Raw genomic sequence first — 22,298 nt, forward strand, 5'->3', positions numbered from 1 at the left:
TCTCAAATTTCATTATTCTCAAAAGTGAATACAAAGAGTGGAAGAATCACTTAAGTAGGGTTCCAAGTGTGCAACTTTGGGCGCCTAAATCCAAGGCTACATGTGGCGCCCAAAATTTGAATTCAAACTTGAAATTTGAATTCAAATTTTGGCTCCCATGTGCTAGTCCGAAAATTTAGGTGCCTAGATGCATTTAGGTTTGATTTGAGAGTTATTTAGGGTTAATTTGAGTGGCACATGTTCAGCCACCCATGGTGCTAAACATGTGACTCAAATGTAACTTAAATGACTTCCAAATTAAACCTAGTTTAACCTATTTTACCTATTTAAGTAATTCTTGTATATTCCTAATCTAATGACCTAAATACAATGGTCAAACAAATACAATGGAAAGGAAAAATTACAAGAATGAAAATGAGCCCAATATTGGGTACCAAAAGCCCAAAGGCCCATGAAGCCCAAAACTAGGCCCAACAAGCCTAAAACCTAAAATGCTACTCTATGTGGTCCAAAATACAAGACCAAAATATATGATACCTATACTAACATGATGTATACAAAACATATGAAAATAGCTATAACAAAATATGGCCCATGAAAAGTTTAACTTGGGCCTTCCCAGGCCCATCAGGCCCATTGGGCCCTGACTGGCCCAAACCTTCATGTCTAGCCAACTCCTCTTGGCTCCTTCAATATGTCACCTCTTGCCTTCCTAGGCATGATTCCATCACACACCCCCGGATGAATGAGAAATGGGTATTGAATGAACATAACAAGAGTTTCTTAGCTTGGTTTAAGAAAAAGGTTTATGGTGAGGTTAATGCTTCTGATACACTTTTGAGACTCGCGCGTGGGCCTAACAACGATGTCATTACATTTGGTGGGTATGACATTAACAAATATTGTTTCTATACAAAGACAGAAGATGACAAAAGTAGAGTACAAAATAGTGGGGTTACAATTCAGGCTGAGGTTGTGCACTTTGCTAGTTCAAAAGATAAAAATCCCATTACAGCATCCATGAGTTATTTCGGAGTCATAGAAGACATATGGGAAATTGATTATGTTACGTTTAGAGTGCCTGTGTTCAAGTGTAAATGGGTTGATGGCAATCCGGGTGTGCGGACAGATGATTTAGGATTTACTTTGGTTGATTTGAATAAGGTCGGCTATAAGGATGAACCTTTTATTATGGCATATCAAGCAAGACAAGTTTTTTATGTCAGGGATCCATGTAATGAGAAATGGTCAGTGGTCCTCGAAGGAAGAACCATGCATGGAACTCACGAAGATGAGTCTCTAGATATGCATGAGACACCGTCTTTCTCAAGCAGATCATTTGGTCCTATTGTGGACCATGAAGTGGACGAAATACATGCTATTCGAAGTGATCATGATGAAGGAATATGGGAAAACATTCCAACCTAATAGGTTTCTGTTTGTGTATTATTTGTTTTTTTATTAGTTATTATGTTGCTATATTGTTATTATGTTTTTTACTTTATTTGTCTATTCAGTTAATTCATTGTTTTAATAATGAGAGTTTAATTTTTTCAGGATTATGGAGGATTCTGGGTCTGGTAGTGGAAGGAGGGAAGGTAGATCTGTCACCCGATTGTCTAGGTTAACAGCTGGGCGCATTGCCAAGGAGAGGACACCGGTTGAGGTGTATCCTCGTTCTGGCAAGGCATCAAGCCCAAATGCTGCCAAGTTTAAGAGCTATTTGGGAGTCCTACCTCGACGACATGTTTCTATTATCATTCCATCATGGGATGACGTTCAGGAGGTTGACAAGAACCTCATGTGGCAGGATATTCATGTATATACTTTCACATCCCTTGAATATTATATAACTTAAATACATTATTTATTAATTGTTGTTATTTTCATAGCAAAATTTTGACATTCCCAATACTGAGGTCATGAGGAGGAAGATGTTATCTGCCCTGGCCACCAGGTGGAGAGACTTCAAGACTTTCTTGACACAGGAGTATGTATTTGGAGAGCGACAAAATGAGACTCCCTGTCTAAAGTACCAGATCACTGATGAGGAGTGGATGCAATTTCGTGCCACTCGATTGGACCCTTCGTGGCAGGTTAGTTATTGATAACTCTTACATTGACACAAATACTTAAGGTATATTTTAATTAATCTCATTTTCTTTTTTGTATTATTGCAGGCTAAAAGAATAGTTGCCCAAGAACGACAGGCCAAGAATGATGCACCCCATCTATTGTCAAGGGGGGGATATGAAAGAAAAAAAAGGAAATGAAGAAGGCTAGGGTAGAGGCAGCAGGGGTTGAGTCTGCTGACCGTGTGGAGTCACCTCCCCGCCATGAGATGTGGATAGCAGCCCGGACAAAATCAGATGGGCAAATGACTTCTGAGTCTGCAAGGGTCGTTGCGGATAAAATAGTAAGTAAAAATATACAAACTAAGACTCTTCATTTCAACTCATTTAATTCATAAGTGTAGTTTAGGGTATACTTATTGTTAATATGTTGTAGGAGGGTTTAGTTGAGCAGAGCACCCAGGGCTCATTTGTTTTCGATGGTCGGAATGATATCCTCACAACGGCCATAGGAAGGCCAGAGCACGGAGGCCGTGTGCGTGGTGTTGGTGGTTCTTGGAGCCACCGAGATTTCTTTGGTGCTCGATCATCAAGGAGCACTGTTGACTCTTGCAGTCAAGAGGTTATGCAGAGAATGGAGCAGAGATTGGAGAGTCAGTTTGAAGAGAGATTGAAGAATATTCAAAAAGAGTTTGAACAGAAGTTTGAACTTTTGGCTCGTTCTCAGCAACAGACTGTAGTTGCTCATGATGGTGTTCGAGTCAGCACTAAAGGGAGTTGTGCTGCTCCAAATCCCTCACCGGATCAGACTCACACTGATGTACCAAACCAGTGTGAGTTATATGTTGAGGATGACCCCCCACGGTTAGTGGCTATTGGCCGAGTATTTGAGGGTGGCTCAACCATCCATGGTGTCCCTCTACAGCCAGACTGGCCACGGGTTGTGGTTGACCAAGTTCAAGATGCTGCTGCTCCAGTGCCTTTGCCCAATACAGAGGTTCAACTAGTGGGGCAGACAACCGGCACATTCTTAGCTTGGCCAAAACGTTTGGTCATGTCGCTTTCAGCACGGGAAAAGGTAATTATATTATTGCTCTTTTATATTCTTATAATTCTATTATTGTTTAACTAATTTTCATTATTTCTTTAGGATTTTATCAATCGTGGTAAGGAGGTCATCAGAACCTCATGTTGATGATGCTAATATCGCAGAAGCTGAGGGTGATCCCATATCTAAGCTTCTAATCATATTACCACGATTAAAGAAGAAGTCAATTCAATTGCAGTGGGACATTAGAGTTTTTAGAGTTGATAGCTCTGATGTTCCACTATACATATCTCTGCCTGATGCATTAGAGATTGTTGGGGGAAACTCCATGTTAAATATATCTATCATACAGTTGTGGGCCATGTAAGTCATATTTTCTTTTATGAGTCTAAATTTACAATAATTACATTTAACTTATAATAATTATTTGTGTTAGGTACATGGACAAATTGAGTGTGGAGCAAACACAAGCAGAAGTATATGGATTTATTGAGCCTCAATCAATCCAAAAATCAGGAAACACTCAGGTCCAGATCCAACAATATATGAAAACATGGATGAGTGACTCAAGAAGAGATATATACATGGCTCCATACATTGACAGGTTATTTTTTTTAATTGGTTTTTTAATCATGGTAATTTTATAACTAATTTGTTTGTCATACAATGTAGGTCTCATTGGCAGTTAATGGTAATCATTCCTAAGGAATACACCGTGGTGTGGTTTTGTTCACTACATCGAAAACCAAGCCACGAAATTAAATGCCAATTACAAGGGTAACTAAATTTTTTCATTATGTTTTAAAACTGTAATTATATATATTAGCTAACATTTGTTTTTATTTCAATTGATTAGAATCGTGTCTGGAGCTAATATTTTAAGTGGAAGATCCAGATCATCAAAGTCATTGCATTTCATATACCCTAAGGTTAGCAAATTAATTCATACAATCAATAATATTTAAATTTATTGACTTTGGAAATAATAGTTATTTGTTTCTCATTTTAGTATAATAAGCAACAAGACTCGTTTGAATGTGGCTATTACATCATGTATTGGATGAGAGCCATAGTTTCTGCGGGTATTATTGATTCTTGGGCGCAGGTAATTCATATCAAAATTTATTTAACTATATTTACCTTTAGGATAATTAACATTGCATATTAAAGACACTTAAATTAATGTTTCAGGTCTTTCAAGATCCATCTCCATTGCCCGAAGATGAGTTGCTCAAGATAAGAGAACAATGGGCAACTTTTTTTCTAAGTTTAGTTAGTTAGATATTATGTTTATAGTTTGATAGTTAGTTAGTTTAGTTAGTTAGATAGCATTGACAAACATATGTTTTATAGCTTTTTTAGGATAATAGGATTTACATTGTCATAATTTATGTTTTTTAAGATTTATATATTATTTTCTTTTTGTCATTCAATTTTGAAATATAATTTGAATTTCTATTCTGGACTGCCTGGTTTAGATTTGGTATTCTGGACTATATTTATATGCAGGTGTTGGGTATATCAAAAATTTATAAACGTTTTAAAAAAAAACTCCCACAATTTACGTCGGACATGTCCTTGTCCAACATAAATTTACGTCGGGCCTTGCAATGGCCGACGTAAATTTACGTCGGACGAGGCCATGTCCGACGTAAAATTGTGGCATGTTTTTTGTCCCTTTTTACGTCGGTCTGGGAGAATCTCCGACGTAAATTTACGTCGTCTTTCAGAGGCGACGTAAATTTACATCTCCCGTATTAACGTCGGAATCTTTTCCGACGTAAAAGGCTCAAAATACACGACGTAAAAGACCCTTTGTGTATTAGTGTACATATAAACTTTCAAACTCTCGACTCATAACTCATGTAAGAAATTCTCAAAGTGCCAAAAATTGGTTTTCCATCTCTGAGTGCAAGAAAGTTTTAAACACATGTGTACATGAAACACCATGGATAAATCAAGTGAAGAATCTTGAAGTCTTTTCATCCCAAAAACTCAAATCTTATTTTTCAAGAAACCAAGAAAGATCATGTTAAAAAGTTTCACATAGGTTAATTCGGTCCTTCTACTTTTGTTAAAGAAATCAAGGATAGTAAACACTACTTGTTATTTGAAAAACAAAATATATTGTATACCTATTTTTACAACACTTCTTAAGAATTTTGTAAAGGATGCAAGCCCTTATTAGAGTTAGCCCTAATGGTCAATCCTTTTATTTTGTATCATGACTTTGATGTATAAATATTCAATATCTATACTTAAATATAAAAAGGATTCCCTATATTTGGTGGAAATATTATTGTTGATAATTTTAACTTTAAAAAATTATACAACAATAATTAATGAAGGTCATAAAAGTATTTTGATATAAGTTTTTGTTTTAATCTCTTAATAACTGCTCATTATCACCACCAATATTTGTGTATTCAAAGAAAGGTACAAAGTGCCTTTTACCCACTAATTTATATAAAGGTGTAAAATCAAAATATGATCTTGGATCCCTCAAAAGCTTATAAGTTTTAATGATAACAAACACAATATTTTTTTTAAGAAGAGAATATTTCAGATGAAGCAAACATTATATTTCGTCTGTAAAATGAAGGACATTAGATGAAACATGCAATTTGACTCATTGTTAAATTTATTTCTCGTTATCAAGTTAGATTAATATTTAGAGCATTGAATACTCTATTCCTTAATGAATTGAATGAAACAACTTCCTTAAAGACACCAAAAGTTGTTAAGAATGGAAAGTCAATCGTTGCGTCAGGAAAGAAAGAGAAAAATTCCAAAAATCATGGAAAAGTAGACAGGAACTCTGAACACATTACATTGCTCTGATTTAGTAATTGTTTTTCACCCTACCTAATGGAATAATGATAAGTAGCTGCCAAGACAGATAAGAGATGAACATTTTCATGCAATGCATTAAATTCTTGTAGTAACAATACTAATTTACTCTCTATCTTTGGTCTCAAAGGGAAGACAGACGAAACATCCTGTGAAGATTGCTCAATGGTCATTTTCTTCCAAGCTACTATATGAGGGATTCTCAATCAAGACAACATAACTAGGAAGGAAGCAAGAGAGACAATAAATGAATTTACCACATTGTGAAAATTTTCTAAGTGTATACCTTGTAGATAAATTCTCTCTTGTATAGTTTGTTTGTGCTCAAGTTTCATAGCATCACGTCTAGAAGATACGAAGCTATCATTGTAACTCTTTTCAAATTTCTATTTATAAGGATTAAGCCTGAAAAGGCTTGTAGTTAAAAGAATACTTGGGTGTTATGTCTGGAGACACTTATTTGTTAAAGAATACTCAGGTTTGTTTGCTTGGAGAGGCAAGTTAAAAGACTACTTGGAGTTGAGCTAGAAGTGGCTTGTTGAAAGAATACTTGTATCTTGTGAAAGATAGTGGAACTCAATCTGGTTGGATTTAGAACTGAACGTAGTCTTTGTGTTTGAGACGAACTAATATAAAAGACTTGTGTTCCTTCATTTGGTGCATTTCAACATTGCGTCTGTCAAACTTTTACAACTTCACTATTTTCAAAAGTACAAGTTTTTGATATACACTATTCAACTCCCCCTTCTAGTGTGTATCTTTTCTCCAACAAAAGGCATTTCAATTATTATTTTGTTTATTGTATGGCATAATATAGATTGTTCATTCAAAGATATATTAAGTATGACTTGATTTCATGATTGTATTGAACAAAAAACTTTATTCTTAAAGTATTTGTAGTCAAATATTATTATTTACTACAACAACAATAATGCATTGGGACTATTATTTGAGTTAATTATGATCACATCTAACAAGTTATAGATATGAGATATCAAGTAAGTACACATGTATAAATATTAAAAGTAATATTTATACTAGATAGACTTATTATGACAAGGCTTCATAATAATTATGAAAATGTCATAAGTACTTTTCATGGAAATCACAGTGAAGTAGTCATTTTGTAACACCCCAATTTTCATAAATTATATTAAGGTATTTTAGAGATTATTTTGATATTTAAATGTATTTTATAAATATTGTAGATACCTAATTTCGTCCGGGGCATACAATCAAGGGAATGGACTTCTACTATTAAGAAAAAGAGTTTCCAAAACATGGAAACAACATGATATGACATCAGAAGGCGCAAAGCCCAATAAGAGTGATTTAGTAGCCTAGAACGGGTTGTTCCTAAAATATAACGAGTCGTTCCCCAAAATGGAACGGGGTGTTCCAAACCACCAAAAAGGTCTAAAACCCTAGTTAGGAACGAGCTATTCCAAACATGACCGTTATGAGTTAAAACTCAACTCTAGAACGGGTTGTTCTGGTTTAAGAATGGGTTGTTCTAGATGCAAATTTAACACATGAAGAATGAATCCAGGACGGGTCATTATGGATCTGAAACGGGCCGTTCTGGCCACTTTTGACGTCTATAAATAGCATACTCAAGCATTGCTCCTAGACACGCTCTTTGAAGACCAAGGAGAACTAAGAGAAGGAGATCAAACAGATTCTGCTCTAGCTTCATCCTCTACTTATCCAGGTAAGGGAGAGTGAGAAACCTCACTCGGGGGTGTGCAAATAATCATTGGGTAGCAGGATTGGCCCCCAATCCCTTGCCTGATATATAGGAACAAACACTTTATGAAATTTTTCTGTTTTGCTTTCTAAATGTTCTATTGTGTTCCTTGTGTGATGTTGAGTGTAAATATGTGTTTAATTTTGAAAATAAACAAGTTTTGATATGAATTAGAGTGCTCTATGGGTTCTTGAGAGAACCTTATGAGAAATAGACAAATTTCCAATGTTTTCTGTTTTGCTTTTGAGTTTTTTTGTTGTGTTTCCTGATGATTACTAAGCATGAATGTATATTTAATTTTGAGTTTGAATATGTTTCGATAGGAATTAGAGTGCTCTGTGGAGATTATGTGAATATGATGAGACAATCTGAAAAGTGAATATGAGATATGAAATATGATGATATGTGACAATGAGACATGATGTGAATGATGTGCTATTGTGAACACTATGACTATGAGAACGTGAAAAGTGATAAAACATGAAATTCCATGACAAGTAAAGTGGTGAGCCCATGAGTTTGTGAATGTGTGACATGCATCATATGCATTTATGTGACGGGGTACGATATGGAGTACATTGTTAGGGAAGGCCCTCCAAGTGTGAAACATCTTGGAAGAGTCCTAGGGGATAGTGCGGTTTAGAAGGTCCAATTCTGCCCGTTTCTGTGCATGGGACGTATCTTGCAAGACTTCGCTATCCCGACGAGACCCTAACAGTACATCCTTCTAGTTGAGAGTGCACGGTTGAGCCGGTATGTACTCCTAGACTACTCCAGGTATGTTGCTTCGACAGCATACCACGTGATATGTGATTATGAGGCACGTGACTGGCCCCACATGCATGCATTTATGAGTCGAGTCCATGACATCATTGCATGATGAATGACTGTGCATGTGTTACTGTTGTATGTATAATTTGAATTAGCACTTGATGTGTAGCTATGGCTGTGCTTGTTATGATTTGTGTGTGTTGCCTAACTTTTATTTTTACACCTGAAACCGAGTGAGATATTTCTCACTCCCTTGTTATTCTTTGTATGTGTTTAAATTGTGTTGTAGGTGATCATCAGCATGAGGATGTTGGTGATGAGGCTTAGGCTTCAATTGGACATGCTCTGATAGGATATGTGACATCGAGGCATAGCTAGGCTTAGTTTAGGATTTCATTGTTGTTATTTTGTTTTGGAAAAACTCATGTTTCATTTTTCTATAAATTATACATTTGACCATGATTTAAGTTTACGAATGTGAATTATCTACTCTTATGTTAGTGTAACCATTACTTTAATTCTAAGAATTTTATTTAACCTAAGAAAATGTTTTTATAATTATTATATATGTATGTTGGGTTAGAGGGTGTCACACATTTGACTTGAAGTCATTATGATTCCTACATGTAAGGGTTGTAAGGTTTAAAGATATTAAACATCATCTATAATAAGGTCATTATAAAGGTGGTTATTGGGCCTACAATGTATAATGTAGGGGTCTCTTGCTAAAGTGAGATGCGAAATATAGGTAGCTACGCAAAAATTGGCCAATATGTGATATCTACCTGGGCATCAAGAAATAGATTATTGAACTAAATTAGAATGAGACTTTTACGTCCTATGTTTGACTAAGACATGTGGATTCACTACAAAAGAATTGCTATGTAGTGATACAATACTTGTTACTAAAGCATACTTTTACTTACACTACAAATACAATATATGTTGATATATTAAAAAGTGTTGGTATAGGATATAGTGACACATAATATGTACTATCACCTTTATGATATTAAAGGAAAGGGATTATTGCTTATATCAATTAGGAATGTATTTTCGTAAATTTTGAAATATCTACTTGTCATTTTTTTTTACAAAAGATAAGTTATTGTTCCTTTAAGCATTGTGAGTACAAAAAAAAACTTTTATTTCCTCGATCTATTAAGGAACATCATGAAAGAAGATGATAGAAATATCAAATATATTAAATGTGATATTTAAAGTATTCTTCTTAAATAGACGAAGTGCTCAGTCTGAGAGAGTATCATGCATTTCATAGTTCATAAGCATCTGTGACTAAGACTAGTACATCTTAAGCATATTATCTTTGTATATTTCCTTTTAAGAAAACATCTTGTTGATATAAAAACTTAACTCTTAAGGGTTTCTAATCATCTTTAGATCTAATGGTTGTTGTTTAAATCATGCTACAAGAGGTAAGTTTAAACTTTTTTGATTCTTGTGTAATATATGGTCCAATGGCTTGATGTTCTTCAACTCAAGGGTTTAATTGAAAAGTTTTATTTAAAAAATTAATTATACCTCTTGAAATTCTAATAAACTCAACATATCTTACTTCCACTCATATGGATGTCCATGTTTTTTACTAAAGACTAAGGACAATCTTGAAAAGTTTGATTGTAAGTATGATGTAGCAATATTGTTAAGCTATTTACAAACGTTCAATGCATATAGAGTTTACAACTCCAAAACCTTAGTTGTATAAGAAGCTTGATAAGGAATTATAAGAGTTGGATTAACTATCAATAGTTAGTTCTAAGGACAAAATATCCAAGTTTTCAACATAAAGATGAATAACTACCATCTTAATGATCACCAATGTCATTGATCTATGTAAAGTTGAATTAGAATCTAATAAATTATATGAAGGAATCTTTATTTCTATTGTATATAATTGATAGAATATATATATATATATATATATATATATATATATATATATATATATATATATATATGGTTGAGCAACAATAATATATTTCCAGCACCCAAGTGAACGGTGAAGATTTTATAGCGACATTTTACAACTATTTCTTGATTCTTGGGTATAACAACAATTAAAAACTAAGAATTACACAAAATGGATGTAAGCAATGCCTTCCTTCACGGAGATTTGAATGAAGAAATATATATATATGGGTATTCCCCAATTCATGATATTCCCAACAAGAACCATGTATATTATTTTCTGTGAAGTGCATGATTATTTTAGTCTCCTTTGTTTGTGCCTTTGTTATGGTTGTTATCATCCTATGTAAAGTGAGCTCCCCCTGAACTCCTACTAGCATTCCATGTTGATCTTCGTGTTTCTAACTTGGTGGTTAGCCAACTAGTTGAAAGCATTTTGCCTTTTCGTGGCCTCTTTTATTGTAGTGTTCACATTTGGGTCTCTTTTCATCTTGTGTCCTTCTTTTGTCACATCCTTTGGTATGAAATGTTGCTCCCTTCTTTGTTCTTACGCCACTTCCTTTTTCAACCATCATTCATGATTCTTCATCTAAAATGTGGCTAAACAACTGTTTGAGTGTTGGAATGGTCTCTTCATTGAGGATGTTTGTGACACCCTCTACCCCAACATACATATACAGTAATTATATAAAATAAATAAAATAAAATAAAATTCTTCAACATAAGACAATCAAATCTCCAACAATATAAGTGTAAAGAGTTCACATTCATAAACTTAATCCAAATAACATGTAGAGAAATTACAAGGAAATGAAACTAAGTTTTCCAAAATAATTTAATAAAAACAACATCCCAATCTAATCCTATTTATGCCCTGATGTCACATGTCCTATCAGAGCAAATCCCAACGTAGAAGCCTAAGCTTCATCACCAACATCCTCAGTCTCATGCTGATAATAACCTGTATGACAGTTAGAGAAAACAACACAAGAGAAAAGGGAGTGAGAAATATCTCACTCTGGCTCATAGTGTAGAAATACACACCGGATAGCCAAACACAAACAAGACAGGTATAGCATAGATATATTAACAACAACATTACATCTCACTCATCCAAGACATAAAAGTATCAGTTTATCATATAACATTAAAAATGCACATGTATGGACACAGACTACATATTATCATGCATGCGGCGCTAGTAAAACATCACATGGCATATTGCCGCTAACAATGCACGAAGAGTATTCTAGGAGTACATGCCGGCTCACACTCTCTGCGCACTCTCACTAGAAGGATATACTACCAGAGTCTCGTCGAGATAGCTAAGCCGCGCAAGATACATCCCATGCACACAATGGGCGAGACTGGGACTTCGAAACCGAACTATCCCCAAGGACTAATCCCCAAAGCTTTTACACTAGGGGCCTTCTCTGGCGGTGTATTCCATATCGTACCCTTAAAAACATTTATGCACATGATGCATGTCAAACAAGACTCTATGAATTCTCACATAACATTGTCATGTCTCATTATCATATCTCATCATCTTATCATATCATCATATTACATTACCACATCTTCATATCTCATGTCTCAATCACATTTCACATTACATCATCATATCACATTATCACATTATCTCATAATATTCACAAAGCCTCCACAGAGCACTTTAATTTATATCAAAACTCGTTTATTTATAAAATTAAATACATATTTTTAATTCTCATCAAACAAGGAATATAACAGAACAATCAGAAATCAAAACAGAAAATATTCATATTTTGCCTATTTTTCATAGGGTTTCCCATAGGAACCCATAGAGCACTCTAAATCATATCAAAACATATTTATTCTCAAAATTAATCACATATTTATACATTACATTCAACAAGGAATACAATAGAGCAATCAGATAGCAAAACAGAAAACATTCCTATTTTGCCTGTTTCTCATAGGGTTCTCTCAAGAACCCTATGAGATCTCAAATCATACAATTATTTACATATAATAAGAAGAGCAATAGAAGAAACATATATAATTGGGAAAAACCCCTCATACATGAGCATACAACAAACATAGGATTGGGGGTCAATCCCACTACCCAACATATATTCCCACACCCAAAGCGAGGTTTCTCACTCCCCCCTTACCTCGATAAACAGGGGTTGAAACTGTAATAGGATCTCCTCCTGCGGGTTCCCCTTGTCTCCAGAAAGTGTAGAAGAAAAAGGTCAAAAGTGAAAAAAAAATGTGTTTTTCTGGAGTGCAGGAACGCATTTATGGGCATCAGGATTTGGCCAGAATGGCCCGTTCCGAATCCAGAACGGCCCGTTCTAGGCACATAGAACATGTACAAAAGCCTCTCCCAGAACACCCAGTTCCAAAACTAGAACGATCCGTTCTGAGTCAATACTTTGTTCTTTAAAACCACATTTGGAACGGCTCGTTCCCAAAGTGGAACGGCCCGTTCTGGGTTGAAATTTTACCCATGCATGCTCGAGTTGGAGTGGCCCGTTCCCAAAGTGGAACGACCCGTTCCGGGGCTATGAAAATCCAGAATTACTAATTAATAAATAAATAAATAACATATATATATATATATATATATATATATATATCAAATTAAAATAAAATATCAATACAATTTAAAACATGATTTTCTTCAAATAATAATTATGACAAAATATCATAATTAATAATATTATACAAAATAATTTCATAAATGATCATTATTAAAAACTTTTAAAAATTCAATCAAACCCATTTAATTAATTAAAATAATTATAAGGAAATAATCTTCGTAAATACAAAAATAAATAATAATTATTCATAGTATTAGTAAAAAAATTCAGGATATTACAATGTTCCTCTCACTTGGACATAACAATCATTATCAAGCCCTTCAAGGATAAGGTGTGCAAGATAATGGTCTTCTCTTTTGGCTAATTTTTAATGCTCAATAAGTAAATTTAGGTGGTGGTTGCAACTCGCTAACTCCATCCAATAAACCTTTGAATTTGGTATAGTAATTTGTTATTATCATGTGGGGCTTTTGTTGTATCAAATTAAGACAATGTATGACATGATTAGTGTATCCTTTGTGCATTGGTATGAGCAAAACATTTTTCTAGATCAAGCCTTATATCCTTTGTAGTAGTTGCATGAGAAATGTTACCATGCAATGTGGAATTAATCACATTTATGATCTAAACAATAACCATTGAATCAACTTTCTCCTAGTCAGCAAATTTAGGTGATGTAATTAGTGATTTAAGATACATAAATAAGAAAACAAATAAAATACATTATTTTATCAATTATTATTAATAGTTTTCTAATAAAATATAATTTAGTATTTTAATTTTTATAATTTTTATATTATATTAATTTAAAATTATCTTTTTATTCTATATGTGAACTTGTTATTGTTAATGAATAAGTACTACAATATATTTAATTTAGAATTTTATGCATATTTTCAAATATTTAAAACCTACCAAATTATTTTTTATAGTTATTTAATATTATTATATATTAATTATTATTATTTTCTTAATACAAATTCTTTCGCAATTCAATTATATGTTTACAAAACTGTTTGAATAAATTACTTCATAAATACTCATAAAAACATAAAATAAAAAAAAAAGTAAATTTATTTATAAATTAAAGTTAATTTATACATAAATTAATTTGTGAAAACTATCTTGCATTAATTTTTCAAAAAATAAATAAATTGGCATACTTAATTTTAACTTACACCAGCAAATCGATAATTCAAGTAATATTGGACTCAATGTCTTAAGTTTGAGTATAATGCTTGAAAAATAAAATGGTTGAAAATGAAAAACTCCAATAAAAATAAGGGTTAATCATCTATACATTGTCGGTGTAAAATTTTTTACACTGGCAACCAATCATATCTTTTAAAGTTACTTATTTTATTAAATAAGCAGCTGACATGAAACTATTAAAAAATATGATTAGTTGCCCGTGTAAAAAAATTTTACACTGACAATGTATAGGTGATTAACTTTAAAAATAATCAATCAAGTAACAAAATCTAGATATTTCATCTAATAACATGATTAAAATAATTAACTTACTTTAAAACTAATTTAATTCTTTATTCCTATTTTTCTTTCCTTTTAAGCATTTATGGAAAAAAAAAATTCTAGACAGACCTTGAACCATTGAATCTAAAATTTAAAACATTGATTAAAACATGTATCTATACTATACTATAAATAAAATAAAACATAAAATCTATATTATGTATTCAATTATTAAAGTCTTCCTCAATTCAGCCATATATATATATATATATATATAACATGAAGGGAGTATCTTTCATATTTTTTAATATTTATACTTTTTTATTATATATTATTTTTTCCCATCATATCTGTCAAAGATAAAATTGAAGAAAAAATATATATATAAAATAATTAATCATTCTATGAACAGTAACTAACTCTTATTTTGTAATCATCTTTAGTTTAATTTTATTTAAAATTATTTTACTCTTTTTTAATTATATATTATCTTATTTTAATTTATATTTTGTAATCTCTATTATTTTTAAATAAGATATACAAAAATACGAAGTGTCTTGAGCGCAAGCATGAATTCTGCGTCTGAAAGTATTCAATTTCTTATTTGTTTTTCATTAATTATCTTAAAGATATTTTTCTTTGCTCCCTTTCCTTACATCAAGCTAAGTATAAATCTGCATTGGCTTGCGAAAGAAACCCATGTGAATCCATAAAATCACACAAAAAATAAAATAAAAAATTAGAAATTGAAGCAGCCTGATCTAGGTTTTATTTTAAAAAACTTTTTAATATATAATATACCTTTAATATAATTTTTTACGCATTATAATTTTTTTATCTTTTTAATATATACTCCATCCGTTTTCTTTTCATAGTCGTTTTGACACTATTTTTTTTTCTTTTTTTATAGTCACTTTTCTAAAATCAATGACTTATTAATTTTCTTTCATTTTTACCCTTGATAATTAATGTATGTTTATTGAACAATGTGTCTATTCATTTAATAATGTACCTATTTTCTCTCCAATCACCTAAAGAGTTAGAGCATCTGCAAGGGGGGTTGCTTATAAGCAACTCCTTATGCCACATCACTGCCACATCAGCTCTGTCTCACTTTATGTGTTGCTTAAATTTTAGCAAAGTTGCTTATAGAAGCAACTTTGCTAAAATTTAAGCAATCCATAAAATGGGTCAGAGCTGATGTGGCAGTAATGTGGTACAGGAGGTTGTTTATAAGCAACCCCGTTGGAGATGCTCTAATAGGAAAATAGATAATAAATACTTTGAAAAATTAAAATATCAATCATTTTCTTAATTCTTGTGCATAACCTTAAATGTCAATGAAAAAAAAATGGAAGGAGTACCAATTTCTAATCTACCCAGCCATGCATCTACGAGTTTTTTACTCAAATAATACTATTTTAAAAAAAATTTATCCAAATAGTAACCGTGCAGATTTATTTCCCCAACTAGCACCATTTACTGTTCATGTTTCGGAACAGGCTGTTCTGAAATCAGAACAGATCGTTCCGGATTAAAAAATAACACATGGAAAACAAATCAGAATGGGTCATTCCAAAATCAAAATTAGCACATAAAAAGTGAAACCAGAACGGTCCGTTCTGCTTTCAGAATGGGCCATTCTGACCTACAAATGATTTTTTTTTTTTCGATTTTCACTTATCAAATACCAAAACTCAGAAATTAACATCAAATAATTAAATTTATTGAATATTAACATTATAAATATATCTAAATAAATTTATTAAATTTCAATACAACAATAAAGATCGATGGTGGTAGAAAATGATTATGTTGTTCTCTAATGTCCATCTCTGTTTTAATCCTGCTAGACTTTGGTCGACCCTTGAAAGTTCGCTTGAGTTCTGGATTTGGCCACAAAGTTGGACCAGTGTAAGTAGGCCAATAATTTTCATGTCGGAGCTCTCCAAACTGTCCTTCGTATACCTTTTTGGAACTTGCCGCAATCATACCACATTTCATTTAGTCTTACTATAAATCTCCCAGCGGGTCAAACTTTTCTCGGATGTAATCTTCATGTCGAAGCTCTCCAAACTGTCCTTCGTATACCTTTTTGAAACTTGCTGCAATCATACCACATTTCATTTAGCCTTACTGTAAATTTCCCAACGGGTCAAACTTTTCTCGAATGTAATCTTCATGTCAAAGCTCTCCAAACTGTCCTTTGTATACCTCTCTGAAACTTTCCGCAATCATATCACATTTCATTTAGCCTTACTGTAAATCTCCCAGTGGGTCAAACTTTTCTCGGATGTAATCTTCATGTCGGAGCTCTCCAAACTGTCCTTCGTATACCTTTCTGGAACTTGTCGCAATCATACCACATTTCATTTAGCCTTACTGTAAATCTCCCAGTGGGTTAAACATTTCATTTGGAGAGCTCCGACATGAAGATTATTGGCCTACTTACACTGGTCCAACTTTGTGGCTAAATCCAGAACTCAAGCGAACTTTCAAGGGTCGGCCAAAGTCTAGCAGGATTAAAACAGAGATGGACATTAGAGAACAACATAATCAGTTTCTGCCACTATTGATCTTTATTATTGTATTGAATTTTAATAAATTTATTTAGATATATTTATAATATTAATATTCAATAAATTTAATTATTTAATGTTAGTTTCTGAGTTTTGGTATTTGATAAGTGAAAATCGAAAAAAAAAATTTATTTGTAGGTCAGAACGGCCCGTTCTGAAAGCAGAACGAGCCGTTCTGAAAGCAGAACGGGCCCTAGTTCCACTTTTTATGTGCTAATTTTTATTTTGGAACGGCCCGTTCTGATTTCTTTTCCATGTGTTATTTTTTAATCCAGAACGGCCCGTTCTGATTTCAGAACGGGTCGTTCTGAAACGTGAATAGTAAATGGTACTAGTTTGGGAAATAAATTTGCACAGTTGCTATTTGGGTAAAAAAATTTTAAAATAGTATTATTTGAGTAAAAAAACTCTACATCTACTATCTTGATAACAAGCATTTTTTTTTATATTTTTTTATTTATAGAAATGATGTGATTGGATATCCAAACCTGAATTTGATCAAATTGATTCAGAGAAAAAAAAATTCTTCATGGATACTATACGAGATAAACTATTTGGTTATCGAAAATTATTGATAGTTCCCGTTTGGCAACCTAGACATTAAGGTACCTTTTTATGAGTTTAGGTATGCTTGTTTGATAATCTCAAACATCGAAACACTCATAAGTTTAGATATATTTGTTTGATAACCTCAAACACCAAAGTATTGTTGTTAATGCAGGAATGCTCATTCGATAGTCTCAAACACCGATGTATTGTAGGCACTGAGACACCTTCTTAGGTCTATTAATGCTCATTTGATAACCTTAAACACCAAAGTACTCTCTTGAACATAGGAACATTCATTAGACACCCCTTAAAACACCCTTGTTTGGTACTCACAATTGTCGATCACATATAATGTTGGATAGGATAGATGATTTTTTATTTTATGAAAAGATAATTAAGGTGGTTATAGTCTAATAATGATACAAAGTGGATTATTAACGTATTATCTAATTGATAATCCTAAATTAATGTCTATTAAAATCTAGATTCATCATAGATAATATAAATAGTATCATATTTCAAGATAAATTCATTGTTTATATGTATATTTATTATACTAAGTAAATTGCTTACTTAAACTTCGAAGTATTTTTATAAGTATATCTCCTCGACCTAATAAGCCATCTGAATTGAGAATTGAAGAATAACATTTAAGAGAAAGATTAGAAAGTATCTTAATGTAGATACATATACAATAATATAAAATAATGTTACACAAGTATTTAATCACAAATACTATTTTGTATGTTTATTTGATAGTTTTTAAAATAATTATTTTAAAACTATATAAACACTAATTTGATTGCATTATTAAAGTGGTTAATTGAATTCGAACCAACCATGTAAAGTTGAACTCGACACAACCGAATTCATTTGTTTGGATAAACACATCCAAGAAAATAAAATAAAACAAACCTGAACTATTCTTCTAGTAATCACAGTGGAAAGAATAAAATTATTTGGACTTGGAACCTCTATCTCCTTCCACAGAGTGGCAAAACAACAAAAACAGCAAGTGAGAAAGAAAAATGGGAATTCAAATTCCAATCCCGTGACTCTAAGGGGCAGAAGCGTAATTGCACACAGTCTTGTCCATAGTAGCGGGAACTAACGCACTTTCTCTCTCCTTCCACTGTGAGTAGTGGAACCTCAATTCTGTTAGAAGGTGACTGGATAACACGACCATGCATTTCCACAAAAGGCTTTTGTTTGGTTTGTGTTTTTCCCATAGTGCCCCTTTCTTTTCCGTCGGCAGTTTATTTTGTAGCCTTGTGAGGAACAAATAAGAGGGGAATTTGAAGGGCCCCTCTCACTCAAAGGTGTCAAGCACATTTTTTTGTTTGTATTTTGTGTTTGTGTAGCAAAGGGTGGTGTGGTGGTGCTTCTTGTGCTTGGTTGGTGGTGGGGTGCGCAGGATAAGCGGCAAAGTAGGGTGAAGGTTAGGGAGAGAAAAGAATCAGGGAACCCATTTAAAAAAGGGGGATAAAAATTGTTCTTTTTATTAACAACAACAACAACTCATTATAGTTTTAAGGCCATTTAATTGGTTCCTTTTGTGTCTCTCTGTGTGTTATAAATCCTTCATGGTTTTTAGTGACCCTTTGGGTTGTATTGTGAGTCTAGGATACCCACTTTGAGAATTCTCACAAAGTTGCATGCTTTTGGATTGGAAGGTTGTTGCAATGGGGAAGGTTGTGTTGGTTTTGCTTTGCATGTTGTTGGTGGTGCCTTTGGCTTGTTCTGGTTCAAGTCAGAAGCTTGAGGTTCAGAAGCACTTGAAGAGCTTGAATAGGCCTCCTGTTAGGTCCATCAAGGTAGAGAGAGAAAGAGAGAAAGAGAGAGAGAGAGTTTTTCTTTCTTTGTTTCTTAATTTCTGCTATGACTTTTGTTTCTCTTTAGCTTTTTAAACCGTTTGTGACATCTCTTTCTTTTGCCTCTTCAACTTTTTCACTGATGGCTAACTGTTATTCTAATTGGTGTTTGCAACAATGGACCTTTTTGAGGTGAAAGGAACTTTAATCCTGGATGCTCATGTTGTCTCACTTGGGTGCTTTTTTGAGTCTCTTTCACTTGTTAGAGCAGAATTTTAGTGTGCTTTTTAGTGGTGCCTTTTCTGGGTTTTGCCAAGAATTGTAGTGTAATTGGGTTGGTTCTTTGGATTTTGGGGGCATCCATGAGCATATAGTTCTTTTTTGCAAGTTTCTTATTTGCATTTGTGTTGTTGTGAGAGCAGAGTCCTGATGGAGATATGATTGACTGCATCCATGTCTCACACCAGCCGGCTTTTGATCACCCTGACCTCAAAAATCACAAGATTCAGGTGAAGAATTTTACTTTTCTTATCTATTGCCTTTTTTTCTAATTCAAAATTCTTAATCTGGTTAACTCCATTTCGTTTTGTTTTTCTCTTTCCTCTGTGGGGTGTCATTTGGTTCAAACTTGAATTTCAAACCATCATGCTTTGGTGATGCAGATGAAACCAAATTTCCATCCAGAAGGGCACCCTTTTGGAGAAAGCAAAGTGTCTTCAAATTCCAAGCCTATTTCTCAGCTGTGGCACCAAAATGGGAGATGCCCTGAAGGAACAATTCCTATCAGAAGGACCACAAAGAATGACATATTAAGGTCAAGCTCTATTCAGCAATTTGGAAAGAAGAAGCAAAAGAGCTTCCCTCAGCCAAAACCTGCAAAACCTCTACCTGACCTCATTAGTCAGAGTGGCCACCAGGTACTGCCACTACCATGACACTGATGATGCAGTAGCACCAAGTTCAGTATACTACTACTAAATACTAAGAAAATTACCCTCATTTCTCATTTGTTTTTTCATTTCTATGACCGGTAAAAGGAAAAAAAAAATAAAGAAAAGAAAAAGATGTACACTGTCATATTAGGCCTTTTTTTTATGCTAAAGGGAAAACTAGTATGGGTGCAAAAGATAGCTATTGAATTATTTGTTTACTATTTCTCCTGATTTTATGTATTTTTCTTTATTCCTTTAATCTTTTTGGAGCATTTAGCATGCCATAGTTTATGTGGAGGGAGATAAGTATTATGGAGCCAAGGCAACCATAAACGTTTGGGACCCAAAAATTCAACAACCCAATGAATTTAGCCTGTCTCAAATGTGGATTTTGGGTGGCTCTTTTGGTCAAGATCTCAACAGCATTGAGGCAGGTTGGCAGGTATTATTAAACTTTTTTCTCTATTGTCATCTTCTGCCTGCAAATATTTTCAAATTCAGCATCCTCATAAAGATAAGATTTACTACTTTCCTTCTAATTTCCTATTTTGTGATTTCTCTATTGTGGCAATTAGGTCAGCCCAGATTTGTATGGAGACAACAACACTAGACTCTTCACTTATTGGACAGTGAGTAACCAATTCAAATTCAAGCACCCCAATTTTGTCCTCTTTTCTAATCATTTTTTCAATTTCTAATTCATTTCATGCAATTGTTTCACTACCATGACAGAGTGATGCATATCAAGCTACTGGTTGTTATAATCTCCTTTGCTCTGGCTTTATTCAAATTAACAGTGATATAGCACTGGGAGCAAGCATCTCCCCACTTTCTAAGTATGGTTCTTCCCAATATGATATCAGCATCCTGGTCTGGAAGGTACATTTTTTATGTTCTTTTTATATATTATCTCTTGATATAGGACATTCTGGCATGAAAATATGCCCTGCACTTAACAAACACTACCATAATGCATTACCATTAATATATTAATACCACTGTTTTGTGCAGACCATATTAGTTAATTATAAATCAAGAGAATCTCTGACACACATATTTCATTATATTTGAATGATACATGTCTTTTGGGGGTCCATGAATTTATTATCATGTAAGAATGCCATCTGATGTTGTCCATTATGGAAAACCAATGTGCATGTAGGACCCCAAAGAGGGTAACTGGTGGATGCAATTTGGGAATGACCATGTTATGGGATACTGGCCAGCTCCTCTCTTCTCGTACCTCACTGACAGCGCGTCAATGATTGAGTGGGGAGGAGAGGTTGTGAACTCCGAATCCGATGGCCAACACACCTCAACTCAGATGGGAAGTGGCCATTTCCCTGGGGAAGGTTTTGGCAAGGCTAGTTACTTCAAGAACATTCAGATTGTTGATGGTGACAACAAGCTCAGAGCACCAAAAGACCTTGGCACTTACACTGAACAAGATAGCTGCTACAATGTGCAAACTGGCAGTGCTGGAGATTGGGGTAACTACTTCTATTATGGTGGTCCTGGAAGAAACCCAAATTGCCCTTGAACTTGATCATTCATGTTAAGCAAAGAAAAGTACAAAAAAAAAAAAAGAAGAGAAGACTAGGTGTTATTTTTATCTAGTGTAGCTATTTTGGTAACTTGTGGTGGTACCACTTAGTGTTCTGGTGTATAATGAAGCTCTCTATAAGTCTCCAAAAAAAATTGTTGGAGAGAAAGGGTGGTGGGTTTCTTAGATTTACAAGAAACAAGTTTCTTCATTGGTTTTTCCTGTTTATATATAATATATATTTGTTGTTTTTGTTTGCTCCTCTCTCAGGAGCTGTGAAGGCTGAGGTGTGAATGTGAACAGAATATTTTATTATGTGACAGGAGAGTCTGTATTTTTTTTTTTTCTATTTTACTGCCATCTTTGATTAGTGAAAAGCTGTCTTAATAAGGACACATTTGTTTAA

The 22,298-nt window shown here is 33.5% G+C and overlaps 1 protein-coding gene across 4 annotated transcripts; it reads left to right on the top strand.

The window, feature by feature from the left end:
* Nucleotides 1-18,623: 18,623 nt before the first annotated feature.
* On the top strand, nt 18,624-22,298 carry LOC109815765 (protein neprosin). Of its 4 annotated transcripts, none has more exons than XM_083065239.1 (8): nt 18,799-18,925; nt 19,280-19,420; nt 19,840-19,926; nt 20,080-20,334; nt 20,627-20,791; nt 20,925-20,978; nt 21,082-21,228; nt 21,512-22,298. In XM_083065239.1, exons 2-8 carry the CDS (start codon nt 19,289-19,291, stop codon nt 21,887-21,889), a joined length of 1,218 nt encoding a protein of 405 aa, XP_082921365.1. In that variant the 5' UTR covers nt 18,799-18,925; nt 19,280-19,288; the 3' UTR covers nt 21,890-22,298. The 4 variants fall into 4 exon arrangements, with proteins under 4 accessions (XP_020236151.1, XP_082921365.1, XP_082921364.1 ...); XM_083065238.1 differs by having other exon boundaries at nt 18,923-19,044; XM_020380562.3 differs by lacking the exons at nt 18,799-18,925; nt 19,280-19,420 and adding an exon at nt 18,624-18,771.

This window comes from Cajanus cajan, chromosome 10 (assembly GCF_000230855.2).
Source record: "Cajanus cajan strain Asha chromosome 10, NIPB_CcT2T_4, whole genome shotgun sequence".
Lineage (NCBI taxonomy): Eukaryota > Viridiplantae > Streptophyta > Magnoliopsida > Fabales > Fabaceae > Cajanus > Cajanus cajan.

Coding starts and splice junctions, on each gene's coding strand:
- LOC109815765 (XM_020380560.3), top strand. CDS start 19,262: ATGCTTTTGGATTGGAAGGTTGTTGCAATGGGGAAGGTTGTGTTGGTT. Junction 19,421..19,839: donor CTCCTGTTAGGTCCATCAAG/GTAGAGAGAGAA, acceptor TTGTGAGAGCAG/AGTCCTGATGGAGATATGAT. Junction 21,229..21,511: donor TCAGCATCCTGGTCTGGAAG/GTACATTTTTTA, acceptor ATGTGCATGTAG/GACCCCAAAGAGGGTAACTG.